The sequence below is a fragment of the Helicoverpa zea genome, chromosome 11, assembly GCF_022581195.2.
Source record: "Helicoverpa zea isolate HzStark_Cry1AcR chromosome 11, ilHelZeax1.1, whole genome shotgun sequence".
Taxonomy (NCBI): domain Eukaryota; kingdom Metazoa; phylum Arthropoda; class Insecta; order Lepidoptera; family Noctuidae; genus Helicoverpa; species Helicoverpa zea.
Genome location: NC_061462.1, coordinates 9,594,123 through 9,614,631, shown reverse-complemented (window position 1 = coordinate 9,614,631; position 20,509 = coordinate 9,594,123). Strand labels below are relative to the sequence as shown.

At 37.7% G+C, this 20,509-nt stretch overlaps 1 protein-coding gene across 2 annotated transcripts in view; it reads right to left on the bottom strand.

The window, feature by feature from the left end:
- Positions 1–18,366, bottom strand: part of LOC124634588 (tyrosine-protein kinase Fer) — a 44,619-nt gene extending 26,253 nt beyond the window's left edge. Inside the window, exons 1-2 of one of the 2 annotated variants that reach the window (XM_047170212.1) lie at positions 17,790–18,366; positions 15,421–15,611 (exon numbers count right to left, since the gene is read on the bottom strand). In XM_047170212.1, the coding sequence (XP_047026168.1) occupies positions 15,421–15,611; positions 17,790–17,985 (387 nt within the window). In that variant the 5' untranslated portion in view covers positions 17,986–18,366. The remainder of the gene's footprint in view (positions 1–15,420; positions 15,612–17,789) is intronic. The other variant, XM_047170213.1, reaches the window with a different exon arrangement.
- Positions 18,367–20,509: the final 2,143 nt, after the last annotated feature.

The following is a 20,509-nucleotide window of genomic DNA, read 5'->3' as shown; positions in this document are numbered from 1 at the left end:
TCACTTTTTTAACTTACTGTTAAAGTGCGTCAGCGACTGAAGTTTGATGAAGGAATCGTTTGAGAAATGATGGTTGCGCCTAATAGAATACATTCACACGTTGAAAATAAATCAAGTTAGAGACACAGAACCAGAAACTAATCTGAAGCCTGAAGGTGGTGTGTGCTAGCGTGTGGGTTTATAACTCAGTACGGAATATCCGTTACAATGGCATACAAGCTCTGATTCATCTGACAATGCATCGATGATTCCAAGATTGACAGTAACGACAACACTATCGTTGAGTAGAGTAGACGTTAAGTAGGCGAGATCGTTGCACTGACTAGCGGTGCAGGCTTCCATCTCACTCGCACCTTGCGTCTAATCTAGCGGTGCAGTTTTACCTCTCCTTCCACACTAAGCAAGGCTCCAGGGTTGCTTATTGAAAGTGATTCAAAAAATTTGTATACCGAAGTGTTAACAGGCTGCTCAAGAATGAGACGGGTGTCGTTCAATCAGAGAATTTATGACTACAGCGCGGCTGTTACCAAGCATAAGTCAAACGGCAAGCGCAGGCAGAAACCGCAGAGCGATTTATTTCACTGGCAGCAGAAACTACAACGGGTGGTCTCGAGTTGCGATTTCTTCGCCTGGGGACTGTATCTGTAATGGTGTTTCTAGTCATAAATACAGGCGCGATAAGTATCGCCCAGGACGGAGCGGGCGATGGGTGGTCGACGCGAAATTCGGCGGAGCGCTGCCCTCGGACCGGTTCTGAGAAGGCTCGGCGCGTCGGCGGCGGCGGCGGCTATTGTGTCTGCCCTCTGCCACACGCGCCGCTTCATTACAGGCCCTCCAGACTCCCCTCCCGCCCTCCGCACATGTGTTACTGGTCAACTAACCCAGGCGCCAACGCATCCCGATATTTATGCGCTGATTTGGATCACTTGCTACTATTCAATTATAGATAGGCGTTATTTTATGCTTTAATGCTTCTAACTCATGCTACAGTCTTTTTTTTTATTGATAATTTACTGTTCTATGTAGTATCGTTTACTTCTTCTAGATGCAAATCAACTAATTTATCCTTGTAAATCAAGTTTATTTGTTATGCTAATGATAATATGATGGATGCCCTGATATCCTAAGAAAATAAGTATAACCTTCGTCACAGCTTAACAGGTGATTAAAAAAATAACACGGTGAAATGCATTTCAAACGGCAAACAGTGCCGCGCCGCACCGATACTCTACAATAGACAAGAAATAATATCGTCCACCTAATCTCTTTTTCGTTAGAGGCGCGCCATATTTCATTCTGGCAGCCATTGTCAATAAGAGCCGAGGTCAGAGGCAAAATAGGAGAAAAGAACGTCCACACTTTTGTTTTCTTTTTCGAACACTCAAACAAAATAAACTCTAGCACAGATGCTTGAACGCGCCGCCTTTTAAAATTCGAATTCTAATATCTTTTTTCTATCCCATCTTTTCATTAATATATTACGTTGGACGTTGGCTGTCAATTTTGTTTTTTAGTCGACTTCGAGTTAGGTACCTGAACGAGTGATGTCTACCATTTTACGGTGGGAGCTTATTGTGGTGTCGGTGCCGTCGTGTGAAATGCCATAAAATATAAATAAATTGTTAAACGCGCCTGACTAATAACTAATTTTATGTTAACAACAGAAAATGGTTCAGTGTTAAACTTTTTTCACTGTGGGAAGGTTAATTCGTTTGTAAATAATGATTAGAACACAAAAGGAATCTACGTCTAGGTATCTAAGCACGTAAATGAATCACGAAGAAGTGGTAAGATTTTTCATCCAAAAGCATCTTCAGATGAAGTAGACTTTCCGAACTCGGATCCTATACTCGAAGCAATTGCTAAAAATAACAAGCCCGCAAAATAACAATAAACACTCTTGATCTAAGAAGAAACTCCTCACGTGCAGGAAAACTCATACAAAAACCAATTCTCCGAAGTAAATTAGCTTAAAAATAAAACACTGGATGGTTTTGGGGTAATCCATTCTGAGAGATGTATTTGGTCGATTATTTTAGTCTTGAATTTCCAGACTATCAGTAGGTACATAATCTACAGCATCTTGGCTCCAAACTATTCAAATTGTGGGCCAGAGCATAGATCTCCTCAATAAGCAATTAGCCACTGACAATCTCAAAGGAAATTGGCAATTGACCTTTTACTTGAACTCTAAATTGACGTCAGGCTAGTATTTATTAAATGCAGTAATCACTGGATTTAACACATTTTCATAGATGTACAATTTGTTCATGTTTTCACTAGATACGGTAAAGTTACGGTATTTTTATGGACCTACGAATGCCTACTTAAGGAGCAAGTTACGATTACGAATACAATCTGAAAACCTACTAAACCTTTTTCCTGTATCACCAAAAACAGTTTGATCTTAATAAAATTGTATAACATGTTACTAACAAACCTAATGAAAATGTACAAACTAATTGAAATTCGTATTCTCACGGCACTTTGGCGCAACCCATTCGGGCACTTTTATTATATCATATTTAACTCTTAACGAAAGCAAAAATTCACAACAGCTTTGTTATATTACGTCATTTGTTACGGTTGTTGCCACTTACCTAATTATGTGGTAGAAAACTAGGTAACTTTGATACAAAAGTTTTACATAAAGTTCATATGAATTTAAGAGTTAAAAGTGAACGCATTTTAGTTTTGGAGAAGAGTCGAATATAGAAGATATGGAAAGGTATATTTTCAAGTTGACATGAACGTTGATAGTTTGACTACTTTAGGACTAGGACCAGAAAATCTCCTGGAGATTCTGAAAATGAAGAAACCAACGCTAAACTTATGAAATGAGTTTCTGGTCATGCCTAAACACTCCTTTGTGTAACAAACTGGCTGGACAACAAGTAACCTCATCACAACATGAGTGACACCAATTCCTCAGTCCGTTTGGGCTACTTTTACATGTCTAGTTGTCACCCATGACACTAATCATCAGATATTGAATACAAACCGGGCATCGGCACATGACTGCGAGTTACTTGTGACTATGACAGCACAGTCACTGGTACCCGGGTCAGATTGCACAATGACTATGAACTAATTACCCACTAACAAAGGTGAACGTGGTATTTATCTTTATAATTACAATTGACAGTAAAGCTCAAGTAGGATCAAGAATGCAGAATACGAGGCTATAGAAAATTTTTCCTGATCATCCTGATTATTGTGTTTGATATGATGATGTCGTCTACCTCAAAATCCGTAAATATTTGTATCTAAATATTTAACATGCATTTTATTACTTATTCAAGAGTGTGATCGTTGCTTGTTACATATTTTTTTTTCCATTTTATCTTATTACTCGGAAAATCAATCAAGCGAGCCTCTTTTTAGCTCTTGTTACATTTGCAATTTAGATGCTATCAAGTCCAGTCACGCCACTTAAAGCAATCTGCACGTCATATTGTGTAACGGCAGGAATTACTTCAATCTCAGAAATAATCTGAACAAAGAATAATTTTGGACCAACGCCTAATTGCAATGTGAATTAAAACTTCATTGGAGCGAGAAAAATTGAATTACCTGCTTCAGTAACTGCACGCTATAAATATAGACTTCCAGCAAGTTGCACTGACAACAAGATTGTAATTGATATGATTATAAATAAAGCAACCCACGGCAATAATTGGCACAGGACATAATACAAAATTGATATTTGCAATAGGTCAGTAGAATGAATGGCAGAATTCTATGAAGAGGAAGTGAATGCAATCTAGGACGCGGTTATAAGTTTAATAATATCTGTGATACCAAATGAGCCACGTGGTCTGGTTTCGAGTAAGGTCACCATGGCTGGATGCGAGGACAGTGCAACGAACTATTTGGAGCGGTGCGACATTTAATTCCAAGAAGCGCGACTCTGCGACTCGGCCGAGAGCCAGCCGAATGTCGATTGAAAGCACGGACTTTGTTACCTAAACGCTAAACCGCCATTTTATTGCATTCGCACAGTTATTAGTCAAGTCGTTGTTTGGGACACCTCATTTGATTTTCCTTGCGCAAAATTAGCAACTACAGCCAATAAAACTAGGAAACGACTATTGCATTAGAAGTCCGCTAAACTACGTGGTGGCTTTGAACAGAAAATTCACGCAGATAAAGATAAATCAAGGTTTTTATAATATTTCGCCAATTGGATTTCGCTACGCTTGATCAAAGCGACCGGTCATGTACATATTAGAAGAGGTGACGCAACACCAAACGTAACGACTTTGCTTTGCGATAACGTAACATATAGCCTTTATTACTGGTTAAGTAGATTAATGTTCTTCGAATGTAGAGCAACACCATCGCCAAATATTTCTAGTATCATACATAACTCTAATGACCTATTGTCATTTGTTCCCGTCGTCGTCAGCATTCTTTACTATTTTAGTCACATGTGGATGATTATAGGGTCGGAGCTTTGAGAATATGTAGTTAGTATTCCTGACTCATCTTTAATTACTTTCCTTTAACTAAATATGTTGATAAAACAACAATCGAATGATTTGAAAATAATCAAAACACGAGACTATTATTATAACAATGGATCTTTAAATTCATCACTCATTGATGTAACAATTACAATAATATTATGTGCAATGTTTAGACATGACGTCATCATGATAGCAAACAAAACACGCATAACAAACGCCATACAAAATCAAAATACAATTAAACGAATCAAACAGATGCAACCGTGATTGCATACATCAGATGCGCATGAGTTTGATCTATTTCTGCTCTGCATCTCGAATTAATATCCGTAATTGATGCGTTCTGCAGCCAGATAATAAATGGTGGAGCAGACGCGCAGCCAAGAACAACGTGCTTATTGACTTGCGCCTAATGAGCACGGATATAATCAATAACCGCGCAAGCACTGCCTCTATACAATTAGCGAGCCTAGCCTCTAAGAGCCTCTTTGGATGAATAATGACATCATTCATTATCCCCAGAGAGGAATTTAACCTCCAATAAATTCTTAGGAAATATTGACGTCTTAGGAGTGACAGGTACACTTTATTAGACCTCATTTCTAAACGAATTGTCTGAATTAAATCTAATCCAGAACTGAATCTGCATCGATCTCCAACCTAAAGCAACTTTTTGTCCAAATAATATATTCATTCGGACACAAAACAAGTTAAAAATAAAAACGACGATCAAAAGGCAATTTCACGCAAGATCGTTCTAGAGTTAGAGTCGGATGCCATTGTCGGCGAAGCAAATAACAGGTCCCAGTGATCGTCTAACGAGCAGCCGCTTCTCGCGAAACTAAAACTGAACCGAGACGGTTATTCTCGACCAAATTAAAATGGCGGCGTCAACAACAAACGCTGCCTCAGATGAAACCAAATATATTAATACAATAACGATTGCAAATTGCTACCTCAGACTAGTTGTTCTGTTCATCCATAAAAACTTTCTCATAACATTTTACAAACAAAGAGATATTAAGGTTATATACTCAGATACACTGCTGTCACTGACATATTTTTTTAATGGCTTTTGGATGAAAAATGTAGTTATGTGCTATGGTAATTAATGTGTCGCGTCAGATGCAATAGAATATCGTGGAACCTTGATAACAATAAATCTCGATAACCTCAAGACGGGTAAACCGCGGTACTTGACCTGACCTGCAGCCATCAAGTCAAGCCTCCAACGCTCATGCAAATTGACAATTATTAAAACTATCTACGACACTCCTAGCCATAGTTATACAGCACCTAAGTATGGCATTGACTAGATTTATCCGCATACATTTGAATGGTTTAATATAAACACCATGCAAATTGCCTATTGTGAAATATGAACTGCAGGGGTGCTACATTATAATCAACAATGGGATCGTGGGAAACATTACAAATTGGCAGAGGTCAGTCCCGCAACTCCATTTATAGCGATAACTATTAAAACAGAGATAAAGTAACTGAAAATATAAACACGACAATATCAACGGCGGATCCAGGGGGTAGGTCACAAGGTCATGACCCCCCCCTGGGCCTGGTTCAGGACCTAAGAGGACCAATAATTGAAATGGTTAAACACGATGTTTTATGTTTTTGTTATAAGTATAAGATAATTTTTATTTCGAGTGAATAGGTAGATACCTACATAGTTACAGGTAGAGTAGTTTTGCTGAAGAATTCGTGCTCGCAACGCTCGCTCTCTATTCTTTATTTACTCTTTATCCGTACCCAAAAGGAGGAAGCGGGACCCTGTTACTAAGAATCCGCTGTCCGGGTTGTCTACATTACATGCTGTAATGTATTAGTCTCATGCAGGGCCGTCTTAACCTAAGTGCAGGGTGTGCGAATAACCCGGGCGCCTCGATATCAGGGGCGCAGCGAGACGCCCCACCACCAGGAAATTTCGAAGAAATTACACCCGTTGGATAAGGAAGTTCCACATTGTATCATGATACTGACAAAAAAGTCGCCTTCGCTTTGTTGGATTGATCATTTTGATTATTTTTTTTTTAACTTTTAACATCCTCCAACTAAGTGAAAAAATGCTAGCTCACTACGTTCCTGAGTAAATGACTATGTCTGTAGGTACTATATTTCTGATTGTTTATTATTTTTATTGACGCACCGAATCAACGAACACAAATGGCACTCGCTCTAATCACGGTTCCTTTTTAATTGTACGTAATTCCCAGTCTGATTTGTGAGTCTTCAAACAAATAATTTTAAAAAGTTCGCGTTCGCTGCGCTCGCGGCTACTTGTTGCTTTACAATGTACTTAATCAGGTGCTTTTGTGTCGTAGAGTCAAAAAATTTCGCGCTCGCTTCGCTCGCGCAATATTATATATGCCTTCCCTTGATAACTTCATAAGTCAAATATAGCAAAAAAAAAATATTTATGGGGTCCTCAAAAACAAAACAGTTTGCGCTTCCGACTGCTTGTTACTTTACAGCGCTTTTTAAAACTTATGAACTTTTTGTGTCCCAAAATTAAAAAATTTGCGCGCTCGCTTCGATCGCGCTAATTTTTACAATTATGTTGTCCCGTCTCGACTTTCATAACTTAAATCTGGCCAACAGTGAGCCTAAAATTGAGCCTACGATGATTTGGAAACATTTTTTCTTAGTCCAAAAAAGTGATTTTCGTTCGAACGTTCTTATTTATATTCCTTGTAAAGTACTTCGATAAATATGTACTACTCAAAATCTTTCAATAGATACATAGGTGGCGCTTGGGTGATGATTGCACCCAGGCGCTACATAAGCTAGACGGCCCTGATCTCATGAACATCGCGCTTTCTTGTATTTGTGCTGTATATTTGTTATACATCAAGAAAGCGTTTTCATCTACTTTTAGTCCTCGAACTGAAAAAAAATTTTCGCGCTCGCTTCGCTCGCGCTTTTTTCAGTTTCGCGTCTGTGATTATGTCCAAGAAATCGCGTTCGCTCAGCTCGGACCATTTTCTACATAACAACACTTTTTTAACCTTAGTCCTCGACCAGAACAAAAATTTTCGGGCTCGCTTCGCTCGCGCTTTTTTGTTTGGCGCGTGTGTGTAGTATAAATACGAGAAATTGCGCTCACTCTGCTCGGGCCATTTTCTACATGAAAACACTTTTCTTAAACATTCGTAAAAATTTCGAGCTCGCTACGATCGCGCTTATTGTATTTATACTACTACTTTTAATATTAAAAGAAGTATACGCTACAATATAATATTTTTTGTGACTTGACCACGACTGTGTGACCCCCCCCTGGCGCCGAAGCTGGATCCGCCCTTGGACAATATAATGCTCATATTTTTAAATATGTATACCTACTACTTTGATGATTTCATAACGGCGTATCACCGGGGATTCACCATCATCTCCGCACAAACGGTCAGATATAAGCAGGATACAATTCTATTGGAAGTTCATTTGTTAGTTTATGCGGTGACGGAAACACATGCAGTGACAATATAAATAAAAATGAAGAAGTACATGTTGATTGGGAACAATTTAAAGATGGAAATGGAGGAGAACATTCATCGATTAAAGATAATAGGCAACAACAACTACATAAAGATATGTAGAAACATGGGAAGTGTTATAATGACTGGTGAAGAGTGCAGTATCGATGTGTTGGAGAATTGTGGGAGTGTAGAAATGATCAGTTCCAGTAACATAGTGAAAATCAATGTGCAAAACAGTGTTACAAACGTTAATGAGTGTGTTAGTAAAATGCCCATACAAACAGTGGTTTCCAAAAAAAAGAAGTCACTTAAGGATGTGTTCGAAAAGTTTATCACTTTATATTTGAAGAAAAAGTTTGGTCCAAGGAAATCTAACTAACATTCAATATTCATAACACATTAGATGAAATTTCGTTACTGATGGATAAGACTATGTTTGTTCCTGAGTTAAAATAGCCGGATGTACCAAACTATATAAGTGAATTCGGATGTGCTGCGCTGGTGTTAGTATTTTTTGTAATATGTATTAATCAAAGTTTAGGCTTTAAATGTTTGAAAAAAGATCTCTCAAGCTGGACCAATTTAACAATGTTATTGTTGATTAAGTATCTGTATATGTTATTGATGTTTTAAATCATGCGAAAATCCTGAAAGTATAAAATAATCATAAGAATAGTTTGTACTATGTAGTACCATAGTATAATAATGCTAGTGCGACGCAGTATAATAGCTATTCTAGATGACTAATCAATATCGTGTATTGAATTATGGGCAGGTAGAGGAAATACCTATAATGGAAATTCGTGCAACATTGTATTTTATCCTTCAAGTGGGGGGAACTACTTGGTTCTCGGACTTTGTGACGTGTTAGAGCTACGTTACACATGTTCCTTTGCACAGATATCTGACCGGTACTTTTTGTACAAAAATACCCGTGTCAGTTTAGGTTCAATTTATTTAAATGTTTTAAGTTTTAGGTATTGTTGAATTATTTAATTTATTTTTAGCAAATATATGAACGATGGAATTAAAGGCATGGTGATAACAAAACAAGTCTCTTATTTGATAAGCATTGTTTTCCTTTTATCTATCTTATCAGGCGATGTTGCGAGAGCTTCTGTACCAAAAACAAAGTAAGTAAACTAGAATGTTTTGATTTATAGTACACCTCTGTAGTAGGTTCATGCTGTTTGGAATTGAACTTTATCCGAAGTCCGTCTGAAGGTTATGTCTACTATGGCTTTATTCTATTTGAGCGGTCCAAAACCTGAACTTTGGCCACATAAAATATTTTAAATCTGCCTTATAAGGTTGTTTGTTTGGTACCAACTCACTTAATTGCAGTAAAATAACTGTCACTTGACATAAAAAGTGGCTCTGAGTTCCGCTACACTCATTTAGGGTCATCTAGATATAATGCTGAAGAACATATGTTATAGATTTGAAGGAGGAAATGTAATACGGAATGTTTTGGCAACAGCGGGAGACGAAGGCATGCCTTGCGGAAGCACAATTTAAATCTTGTTAGGCTAAACAATAAGACACATGCTTCTTTCGTAACCCACAAAGAATTCAATGTGTACAAGAGCAAATATTTCAAACAAAACTTCTAAAGCGATCTAATGTGGTGTTGTTCGTTGGACGTCTTTGGCAATCCGCCATGATGTTTAATTTATTGCCTGTGACTCCATTACATTGACTAAATACTTACAACGGTTGTAAGCGGTTAAAATTAGTGCTTGTGTTAATGCTTTTAACACGCACAGAACAATTGCAAATGAAAAGATGAAGACCCAAAACCGGGGAATAGGAAATATTAAAATCAAACGTATGTACGAAAGATGTAGCGTAAATATTAAATTAAAAGCTGCTGTTTCCGAATCCAACTTTTCCTTCAATTTTGGGTTTTCCGTTTTCTACCTAACTGTAGCATAGGTACCTAAGCAATAACTCATATCGTTCGATTTAGGTAGGTATGTAAACTTGGTTTGATATCTGAGTAATTTGTTGATTATCCTCCCCAAAAGTATTAGTGCCTACAACAAAAATGTATTCATTCACTCATTTACTTAACCGCAATACATGAACATAAAGCATATAGATACCTATAATTCTTTGTAGGTTAAGTACCCCTTACTTCAAGCGGTTCTACCATCACCCATGATGTCATCTAACGCCTATTGGAAATATGCCACATAATTGTCGCGATACGTTACGTTTCACGTTAAAACTGGTGACACAATAATGCAGTTTCAGTCTATAGACTACAGCAGCATTTGCCAAGTGAAGTGAAATCTTTTAACTCCCTTTCTACGTAGCTAATTCACCATCTTGAGATTTTGATACATCAAACAATGGCCCTTTACATATTCCACAAGTCAAGTTGACATTAGCTGTCGTTTTATCATCGTTCTTCATTATCTGTAGTTATGCTATCTTATCTGCACTTTTGTAAACAAAATATTTAGCATCTACTGCTTCTTGTGCTTATTGAAATTGAACTACATTTACATTAGATTGTACATAATTATATAAGTCTTTATTTAAGTGATTGTCAAAAAACTAAAACATCAGTATTATCTTCACGTATACGGTGAGGCAATGACCTTGATATTTGCACGGTAATGTCACAAGATGATATTATCGTCAGTAAAAGGGAATTACACTCAATAACTATACTCTTGTTCGGTATCTGTAGCGACTCGTTACGGATAACAAAGACTGCCCATTGACTCAGCGTTGGAATGCAATTTCTTAGATAAAACCTCATTGTCGAGTGGTAATGGGGTACCGTTCATCATCCTATTCATGTCGTATTTTGAGGTTAGAAGTCGAGAATGAAGTAATTATACATATTTTTGTCATCAACTTCAAATTATTCATTCTCCAAAGCATTTTCTTTCCTGTTAATGTCTTCTTTGGGCTTAAAGATAAAGTTATTCTTTGTCAGCGACTCGCTGTATCCTTAAAATGTTTTCGAGGCCTAATCACCTGCGTTTTGAAAGCGTCATAAACTATTAACTAATTAAGTGATACCTACATTAAATAACAACACAGTTGTTTTGTTTTAACCACACTTGCGTCAAACCACAGTATGCACAGGTGGATTAAGGTTTTTTGTTTACGCCACACTCTTTGATGGAACGACCGAAACGAATAGCACAAACAAGGGGCACATTTTCTTATCTCGTTATGTGCTAGACAAAGCTACCTTGATCTACTTGAGACTCTATAACTACTTTAGAATGTCGGTCTAGAAGCCAACGCGGAAGAGGTTGCTCACGAAACCACAAACTAATTGGAAACCGTTTTAACGGTTGAAGCATCTTTGTATCACAACCTGTCCCTAATTGAGTTCCCTAAACTGGTCCAAGATCACCCACGAGCAGACGCGTCATAATCACCAACCTGCTATCAAAATTAGATAACTGTCATTGAGAACTTTCACTGATCGTCTGTTGATTTCACTTTCCCCGCGCGCTCGGTCCACTAATGAGACGATTCGATTCTTGCGCAACAATGGGGCGTCGCAGGCTCCCATCGGGTCGAACCGAACCGGTCATGTCAGTGCAACTGTCTGACAATTCGATTATCACCTTCACGAGATAGGTTTGACAGAATTTTGCAAAGCAAACAAAATCTTCATTGGCAATGTTAAATTTATCTACCACATTATCAGCGTGGTATTTTATCAGTGTTTACTGTAGAAACAGGAATATCCTGCTTATGTTTTAAGCATCCAGATAAAATTCTAAGAAAAAATATCTTTGTATCTAAATTATTATCTGTCTAAACATACCCAATCGCTGGCTTTGTGGAGACAGGTTGTTAGTTATATGCCTCACACTACGACATCGGTAATTTATTAAAAAAAAAACATCTTGAATCTTCCAACAATGTCTTCATCTACCACATATATATGTGGTAGATATATGTGGTAGGTTAATAATTTGGGTATTATATAATACCCATACGGTTAGCAATGGGCCATTCAATTTATTTAACAATTTACTCAAATGGTTTCATGGCCATTTATACAAACTATTATAAATTGCTCTCTGCTAACAGATCGGCTATTCTGTATTTGAGAAAAAATATTTGCTTGATTATTTTTTGCCTGGCATACTTACGCTTACAAGTATTTTTTTACTATAGAAACATCTAAATATAACTATGACACAATAAATAACATTTTATCATCTGGTTTACAATCAAAAACTTGATAACAACATAAAATATTGGCAGCAATTCAAATATAAACGACAAAAAATTAACGCCTATATAAATATTACAAAATGAGTTATTTCCGTGAGCTTACTAGTCGAACGGATATTTTGCAATACGAACCAGATAGCTATTTACAGACGTATAAGAAATAAAATGTCGTAGACTGATGTTCACACGGCTAATTGTAGGTTACACATAGTCTAGAAATACTTCGTAATTATTCCGCATGTACTGAACATGACCCAGTTAACGGTAAATACGCACTTTATACTGCTACATAATTATATGAATGTTACTAAAATATTTATTCTGTGACCTCTGTAAAGCCAACATCATTAAGAATACAGAGCCTACGTGGGTATTTGTGAATAATTTTTACTACTTCGTCTACACACTAACTACACGCCAACATTGACATAGAACATGGTCATAAAATTATAATTTGATACGGTTACTTCAATGAGCTTGGTAATTATTTACAGCATATCTGGTAAATGGCCTAATGGCGCCTTGGACCGAGCAAAATGCGATGATGAGTTAATCAGCAGTATCATGCACATTATGCCACAAGCCTCCCAGGATGTCGCAATTATTTCGATATGAGAAATGTGGAAAAACTCTCTTGGGATTATCTCGGGACGCTTATTAAGTCATCAAAGTATCAACATTGCCATATCGGACTGTAATAATTTATTCTGTCATTTTACACGTATGAATGAAAAAGGTTGACTGGAATGGAAAAGTTGGAGCACATTCGTCACTTTGGGTTTTTTACGTCTATCGGCCATGCCGTTGATAAAAGTAGGTGAAATGAGGAATTATTGGCGGTTACCAGGGAAACTTCAACAAGAGGCACGTCGCACTTCTTTTGCCCTAGTTTCAACGATTTATTCGTTTTGTAACGCAGACACAGCAAGACCCTAGATTTCCAATTGGATCTAAAATACCTAGTAATACATCCGCAACAAAATGGATACAATTTTTACGACTTCGTGATTATGATTTTATGGCAATGCCGGATTTTGTTTCGGATTTCAATATCAACTGCATGACTAATGTCCTGTACAAAACTGCAAAATGATTTAATATTCTGAGGTTAATTTTATTTAATTAATCACACAATATCCTTAATTATGTAAACTGAAAATTTTTAAATTATTGCTATTTTCATATTATCTGAAAAGATAGTATTTTTACAACAACCTCGAAATGATTACTGGAATTACAGAAAATGGCAGCATCCTTTTACAAAATCCAATTTATATTTTAAACTAATGCAAAAATAATGGCCAAAAGGTGAAACTAAAAAGAAATCAGTCGTGCACGCGCTGTGCGCAGGCGCAGGGCCAATGAACGTTGACAGGTGCCGCGCGACCAATCCCGATACAGAATCTCACTTTACGCGACTCGGTTCAAATCACGAAATTATGTCTACATCCTTGTCTGGTGCATTCAAATAATAGCTTGTGAAAGCGAGACGCGGGTGCCTGAGGTCCTCTCACCTGACCTGGGTTGCTTTTGCACGGGCTTTGTTTACCGATCAATCTTCGGATTGCTTAACTTATTCAGACATTATTAGGCGTCCATTTTCGTGATCGATATTAATAACATCAAAAAAATGTATTATTTTTTAGTTCCACTAAAAGTTCAAAGTCATCGTTGTAAGCTTTGATCCAAACGCTTACGTAATCCTTTGTTAGCTGAAAAAGTTCAAGTAGACAGTGATCTGTGAACGGAATTGTAATTCTCCGGGTAACGTCCCACGCATTCCAGGAGGTCGTTACTGTGCGGCCTAATGTCAGTCATTCATTAGAGCGAGTGCATTCCCTGGCATTCAAATGTCCTTCCTGCCGCTTGTAGCTTCGAACCGTGACACTAGTCGGGTAACTAACTTTCTAACATTTAGTCACACCGCCTCGCATCAAGTTGTTGCCTACTACACAAAAGGAAACCTACACTTTCTGCAAAAGCATACATCATTTATTACCAGTAAACATTGATAAATAGAGCGAAACCTAATTTAAAGTTCCAGATAAAATGTTAGCAGATGCGTGTATAATGTATAACACGACGCGACGCACGGCACAACGACGCCAATACTGCTTGTTTTATTTACGTATACATCTCAGGCAAAAAATTGGCATCAGTCCAAATCCTAAACGAGATGGCGTCCATAATGATATCTTAGCATTTCGAAATCCTAATCTCAATAAACAGGTTTATGGTTTAACAAGAAGTTTAAGTTGCAAAAATTTACTCTTACAAACTGGTCCTTCCTCGCAATTCGATCCAGTCAAACGTTAGTTTGTATTGAATAAGAAATCGATTTATGTTATTACATCGAGATATAAGTGTCGTATTTTGCTATGTGCAATTTGTTATAGTTGATGTCGTGTTGTTCATCAGCCAGCAGTAGTACTAGTTGGTTGTGTCGGATAAGATCGATTAGCCCACATCGCAGCAGTCGTATTGCAGTGGTAACGTTACCATCTGGTTGTTAACTGGCCTCGACACGGTTCTTTCGTTCGCACCGTTCGCTAAGACCTAATTACGTGGATCAGGTACTGGGAGTAGATCGCCGATAGGAAGCGGACGAGGAACTAAGAGGCTAGCGGAACCGGTCAGTAACGGGCCACGAGTGCCCACTGTTCGCCTAGACATGGCCATTTAGAAATTAAATAAACATGTACACGACATGAGCCAACAGTACTATTCGATTTCTAACGATTTATTGCGCTGAATTCAGGGGAAAATGAAACAGTCACATGTACCAAAAATATTGTAAACAGAAGCCAGAAAGCTAGTAATATGGTTAATGGCTTCTTACAAAATAAACATCGTAAACAAATCGTGCGTGATTGAGTATTACTTCAGCAATAACAGTGAAATGGTGCGTGAGTCAGTGTTATCGACGTCAGACGTGTTCCGATACGGTGATACCGGACCTGATAATAAAGCTACGACTTATGGCTCAGATAAAGAGCCTGCTTAGAATCAAGCTATTGAAGAACTAGTTAATGAAATAAGGCTCCTAAGTAAATAATTCTTAAGAAAAACCCTTAGGAAAGAACACAAAAATTGAATCAAAACAAATGGGTCAAAATTGTACCTGTATCTCCCGAATAGAGTTCATGTTGAATTCGAATCATTGATTTATGAATACAAGAATTACATGAAGATCCTTACAACAACAAAACACATATTTCCAAAATCCATAAGGCCAAAAAACATACCTGAGTGAATTGTGAAGAGATTTTCGTGTGGTCCTCCTGGTAAACTTTCCGTGATTTCCGTCGCTCTACCATCAGGGATGTGAGTCTGTCTAAGGCTTTAGACTCCAAAGCCTCAGCATTGGTCCTGATGAGTCGGCTGATATTCTCCCACTCTTCTGTCATCGCTCGCCAGGCAGATGCTATCACAGATCCTGAAACAAGAGATAAATAAATGTATAGGAGCTACACTATAGACTTATTTGACTTATTTGACTTATTTTAGAGAGACAACATATCGTTGACTCAGAAGAAAACATTGGTAAATTCACTCAAAAACTGTTGCTCCTTGCAATATGTATGCGCATGAATTTGGTTCCGTTCTTCGACTTCATTAAACATGGGAAATAAAGCCGAAGGTATCCTTAGAATTAAGACTAATTTACCACGGGAAGTATCAGGCAAAAATCTTTGAATATTTGCCTATATGACTAGGCGATCTGCATTTGTTTCTGCTGTCTGTGAACACACCATTGACAGATAGGAAGCTGATACGCATGGGCAGTGACGCATATATTTTCGAGGGGATAAGAATTCATTCGCAGGACTTCGACCCTGTTATTGTATGTTATGTAATGTTACACATTTGTCATTAGCACTAATGTAATGTCTAGACTAAACGCCATTGGGCCTGATGAATGATTTCTGGCAGTTCTGCAATCATCTGACTGAAAGAAAGTTAAAAAAAAGGAAGACAAGAAATGCAAGGCTGTTTGTAGATGAATAACATTCTGAAACGTTATCTCAAAATGCAATTTTCCTGTCGATTAGTTGCTGATTTTTGCTTCGTATTATCTTATAAACATGATACATATTAGGACATCAATGAGCCTGTTTATTACATAAAATAATTACATTAATAAACGATAATAGATATTATCATCGACGTACACAATTCTAAATTAATTTGTCCTTCATCTTTGTCAATTTTCCCCTCTTTACACAACCCATTCTCGGATTTAGCACCTGCACAAAAAGTTGATCGAACAAGTAAACTTTGCGTAAAACAGAAATGCTACCTGTTCTAGTAAAAGGTCTTTAGACAAAGCATTTAATTTCGAAAACTGTATTGTTATTGTTACCTTATGGTTGGGCCAGCCCACTATGGGACATTTATGGGTGAGAACAATGACAGCACCCACAACACCACCTACTTACTATTTATTTGGAATATTTAAAAAGCTGCATAATTATTATGTAACGACAATGTTTCAATTAAAATAAATATAGGGAGGATCGGTTATTGTCGAATGTTTAATTTTGGCGCTGACTGATTGTGTCATACCTGCCAGGTATGTATGTTTTGATTCGTAAATTACTTCCTCAAGTAAGCTTAAAAGTTCCAAATTAATTCCCGTCTTTCAAGTGTACTGGTGATCATCGCTTCTTATACACTATATGAACACCTGATTCACTGTCATTCCTCTAATCCGACAGGGTAGAAATCGCTAATAAAGGGGTTCATCAGTTTCGATTTTAAAATTTAACTGCACTATATCTTTGTTAAAAGCTCAGGGGCCCGATTCTCCTAAGTTAATAATGTCAAAATCGAATAGAAATCTAATCGCAATATGATCGCAATAGCAGTTTTAACCATATCGGGCATTCTGCTACTAATAAAAGACCAATCGTATTCGATTGACATTTGATTGGTCTGCTATTTTGGTAATTTTGGTCTATACGGTAGATTGCTGTCCAATCATTTTGCAATCGTAAATCATTTGCAGACAAAATTATTCATTATTGAATGACAGAAAAGGATAAAAACGTTTATTTCAAAGAAAAAATAGCGGAATGCCACATACGCTTGAATCGTAATCGAGTCGGAATCGGATCTCAGTCGAATCGAGTCGAACGTGAATCGTATGTCGCTTAAGTAAAATTAGGAGAATCGCACCCCTGGGGTTTATCAAACAATTTTTGTTCAATTCTGAATTTGGTTCCAATTTTTGATTGGGTGTGACAATATCTATATTTTCTATAAGTAGGTAGGTATATTATGTGCACATTGGTATATAGAATATATACCGTTCAATACCCTCATTTAGATAGTGAAACAAACAGTGTCTTGACAGTAGCTTTTGTTATCTTATCCTCATTGATGCATTCACAGACTGAGTGTTCATAAAGTAACTGAGTGAGATCATGTTTAAGGAGATCCCGTTTAAATGCAACGGTTTACTAATAAAGGATATGTTAACTTGTTGGACTGCACCCTAAAACATTTTACGATGTTTAATGCCTAAGAATATATGTGAAAAGAGGTTCTAAACAAGTAAACGACACAGCAATGGTAATAGGGTCAATTCTTATTAAGTGGCGCTGATGTTTACCGTTAAGTTCTTCACACTTGTCCATCTTCTGGCCTTGTGCTGCGGCGGCGGAGAGGGCGAGGGCGTACTCGCGGTCGCTCTTCATCTTGGCCTGGAGGCTCCGCTTCATGGTCTCCATGAGGCGCAGCTCGGCGTCCTGGCGCGCCAGCAGCGCCTCGTGCGCCGCGCGGCCCGCGCCGCTCGATGCGTACCCCATTGTAAACAACCACGTCTACACTGAACCGCACATCACAAACATAAACACAACACTATTCACATCATTCTCCGTTATCACCGGCACACTGTTTATACGTCACCTCCAAACTAAATTCTATTTATTGGCAAGCACAACAGAGAAAGGAGACCTCGTTAGCTCCTAAAAATTAACTATTTTATTTTTACAGTATTAGCACTCGCATAGTAATCTAACAGCAAAGGCTAAACAAAAACTTTTTAACAAAAAAACTTTCGATAGAAATGTTGAACGAACGAGGTGAGCGCGCTCAAAATATGAGAAGGCGCGTCCGCACGGTATCGTTGCCCGACCTGAATGCCATCTATCGCGAGCACATTACGTCTGGTGCGGCCGCTGGTGGCTGGCCCAGTCACCGAGCAGAGCGCTGTGCTCCCGCGCCGGACCCGTTGTCCGACGCCGAGGAATTGCTTGACACCGACATCATATAACATCCAGACGGTTTATTACAAATGTTCATGATACGTCGCCACTAAACTCGACCTGTTTCGCTGACTAAACGCGAGCTGCTTATATTTTGTTTATTTTTTTGATGTCCCTAGTTTAAAGACTGCAATATGTATGTATGCAGTAATGGTGCGCAGACTTATATCCTGTTACAAAACGTAAAACATTCAGAACTATTGCAGAAATTCTAACAAAAATGATCTTAACGTTGAGATAACTGCGATTTAACTATGAATTTTTAGGGCTGTTGGCTTGAAGTTGCGGAAGTTCACGAACGAAGCTGACTTGTTTTCAACGGAAACCTTCAGGATTCGGAAACGGCGACTTATTAAAACTATCACCCATTATTCAATCCATAATAATTAAGTTAGGTTATCTAAAACAATGCATGCGTATGACGCGAATTGATTGTTCTAAAAATTCAATTTTGTCTTTGCAAGGCTACGCGAAGAATTTGGTTTCTTCTAGGATAGTAAAACAAAGCTCATCAACCTTGCATTGTCTGCAGAAAGCAATCTTCGTTACCGTCAATTGTGTTCCATTATTTAATTTTCTAAGCTAAATCCGGGTACAATACTGTGTCAAATCGAGTAAGGACTACCTATTGAAATCATTATCTGGGTCTCATTTCTTTAATGAATGATATGCATTAGATCCTAGACAGTCCTTGCAGTAAAAAGCTATTTACAGTAAAATGTAAGACTTAAATTATTATTCATCATCAGCCTATCGCAGTCCACTGCTGGACATAGGCCTCTCCAAGTGCACGCCACTGAGATCGATTTTCGGCTTCTCGCATCCAGCTCCTGCCAGCCGTCTTGCGCAAGTCATCACTCCACCGTGCCTGAGGACGTCCTACACTACGTTTGCCGAGGCGTGGTCTCCACTCTAGAACTCGTTTACCCCAACTGTTATCGGTTCTTCGGCTAATATGGCCAGCCCACTGCCACTTCAGCTTGCTGATTCGGTGGGCTATGTCGATGACCTTGACAAATTATTATTAACGTAGGTATAATAACGTATTTTATCGAATTAATTATATTTTTTTGAACCCTAGAAAAAAAGCTCATCACGTTTTATCTCTATTCTGCCCTCAATAGCATATCCTTAGGGTAAGTCTGATTTTGGCCCAAAAATTTGTTAGATCTTCAACCGTGATCCCGATAACAATCTCTACAATTATTTTATCAACATCAAATATTCGGTGTTGAGTATCCTCCCCTTAAACCCACCATGGGAAACCACCACCCAGTCAGAAACAGAACGTTTTCAATTTATGCCTGCAACCTGCAACTACCAAAAATGGTGATAAATGATGTTGTTACTACACCAGGTTTTGGGTAAAAATAACCAACAGCTGCAAGTACTAATTTATTTGTTTAGATAATGTAACCAATTAGCACAGTCTCCAATTTTAGTAAAAGTTTTGCATTTGAAATTACCGCGCAAAGCCAGAAGCAACTTGCGAATGTTATTCTCGTCGCCCTGACTTTTACACATTGTGGCGGGTAATACAATTATTGAACTGTTCTTGAGTCCTGATACAGGTTATTTTACAATATCGTCCCTAAACAACAAAGCACAAAAATGCCAATAACACAATTTATTTAGAAAAAGATCCACTAATATTTAACAGTCTCAAAATACCCGGGTTCAAAATATTGCTGGTATTGCCAGAATATAATATTATGTCAAGGTGTGCAAAAAGGTGCAAACTAAGGATCCCTATTTTATATACGTTTTTTTTATACTGCACTATTTTAGACCGATCTTTTACAACATCTCAGTGATAGGTTTTTTTTAACAATGTGTGCCTACCTATAGAAGTTTCTTCGAGTCAAAAATAATACTTTTATTATATTTGCGTTAATCATTAAGTTAATGGAGCCTATCTTTGATTTGATGATACTTTATTTTGTATTCAATTGAACCCATAATTCTTAGAAAACGCTAAAATAAATATGAGTAATTTGGTTCTACATAATTTGTGGTACGATTCATAAAGTTCTCTATATTTTAGCTTAGTGAAACCAGTGGAACT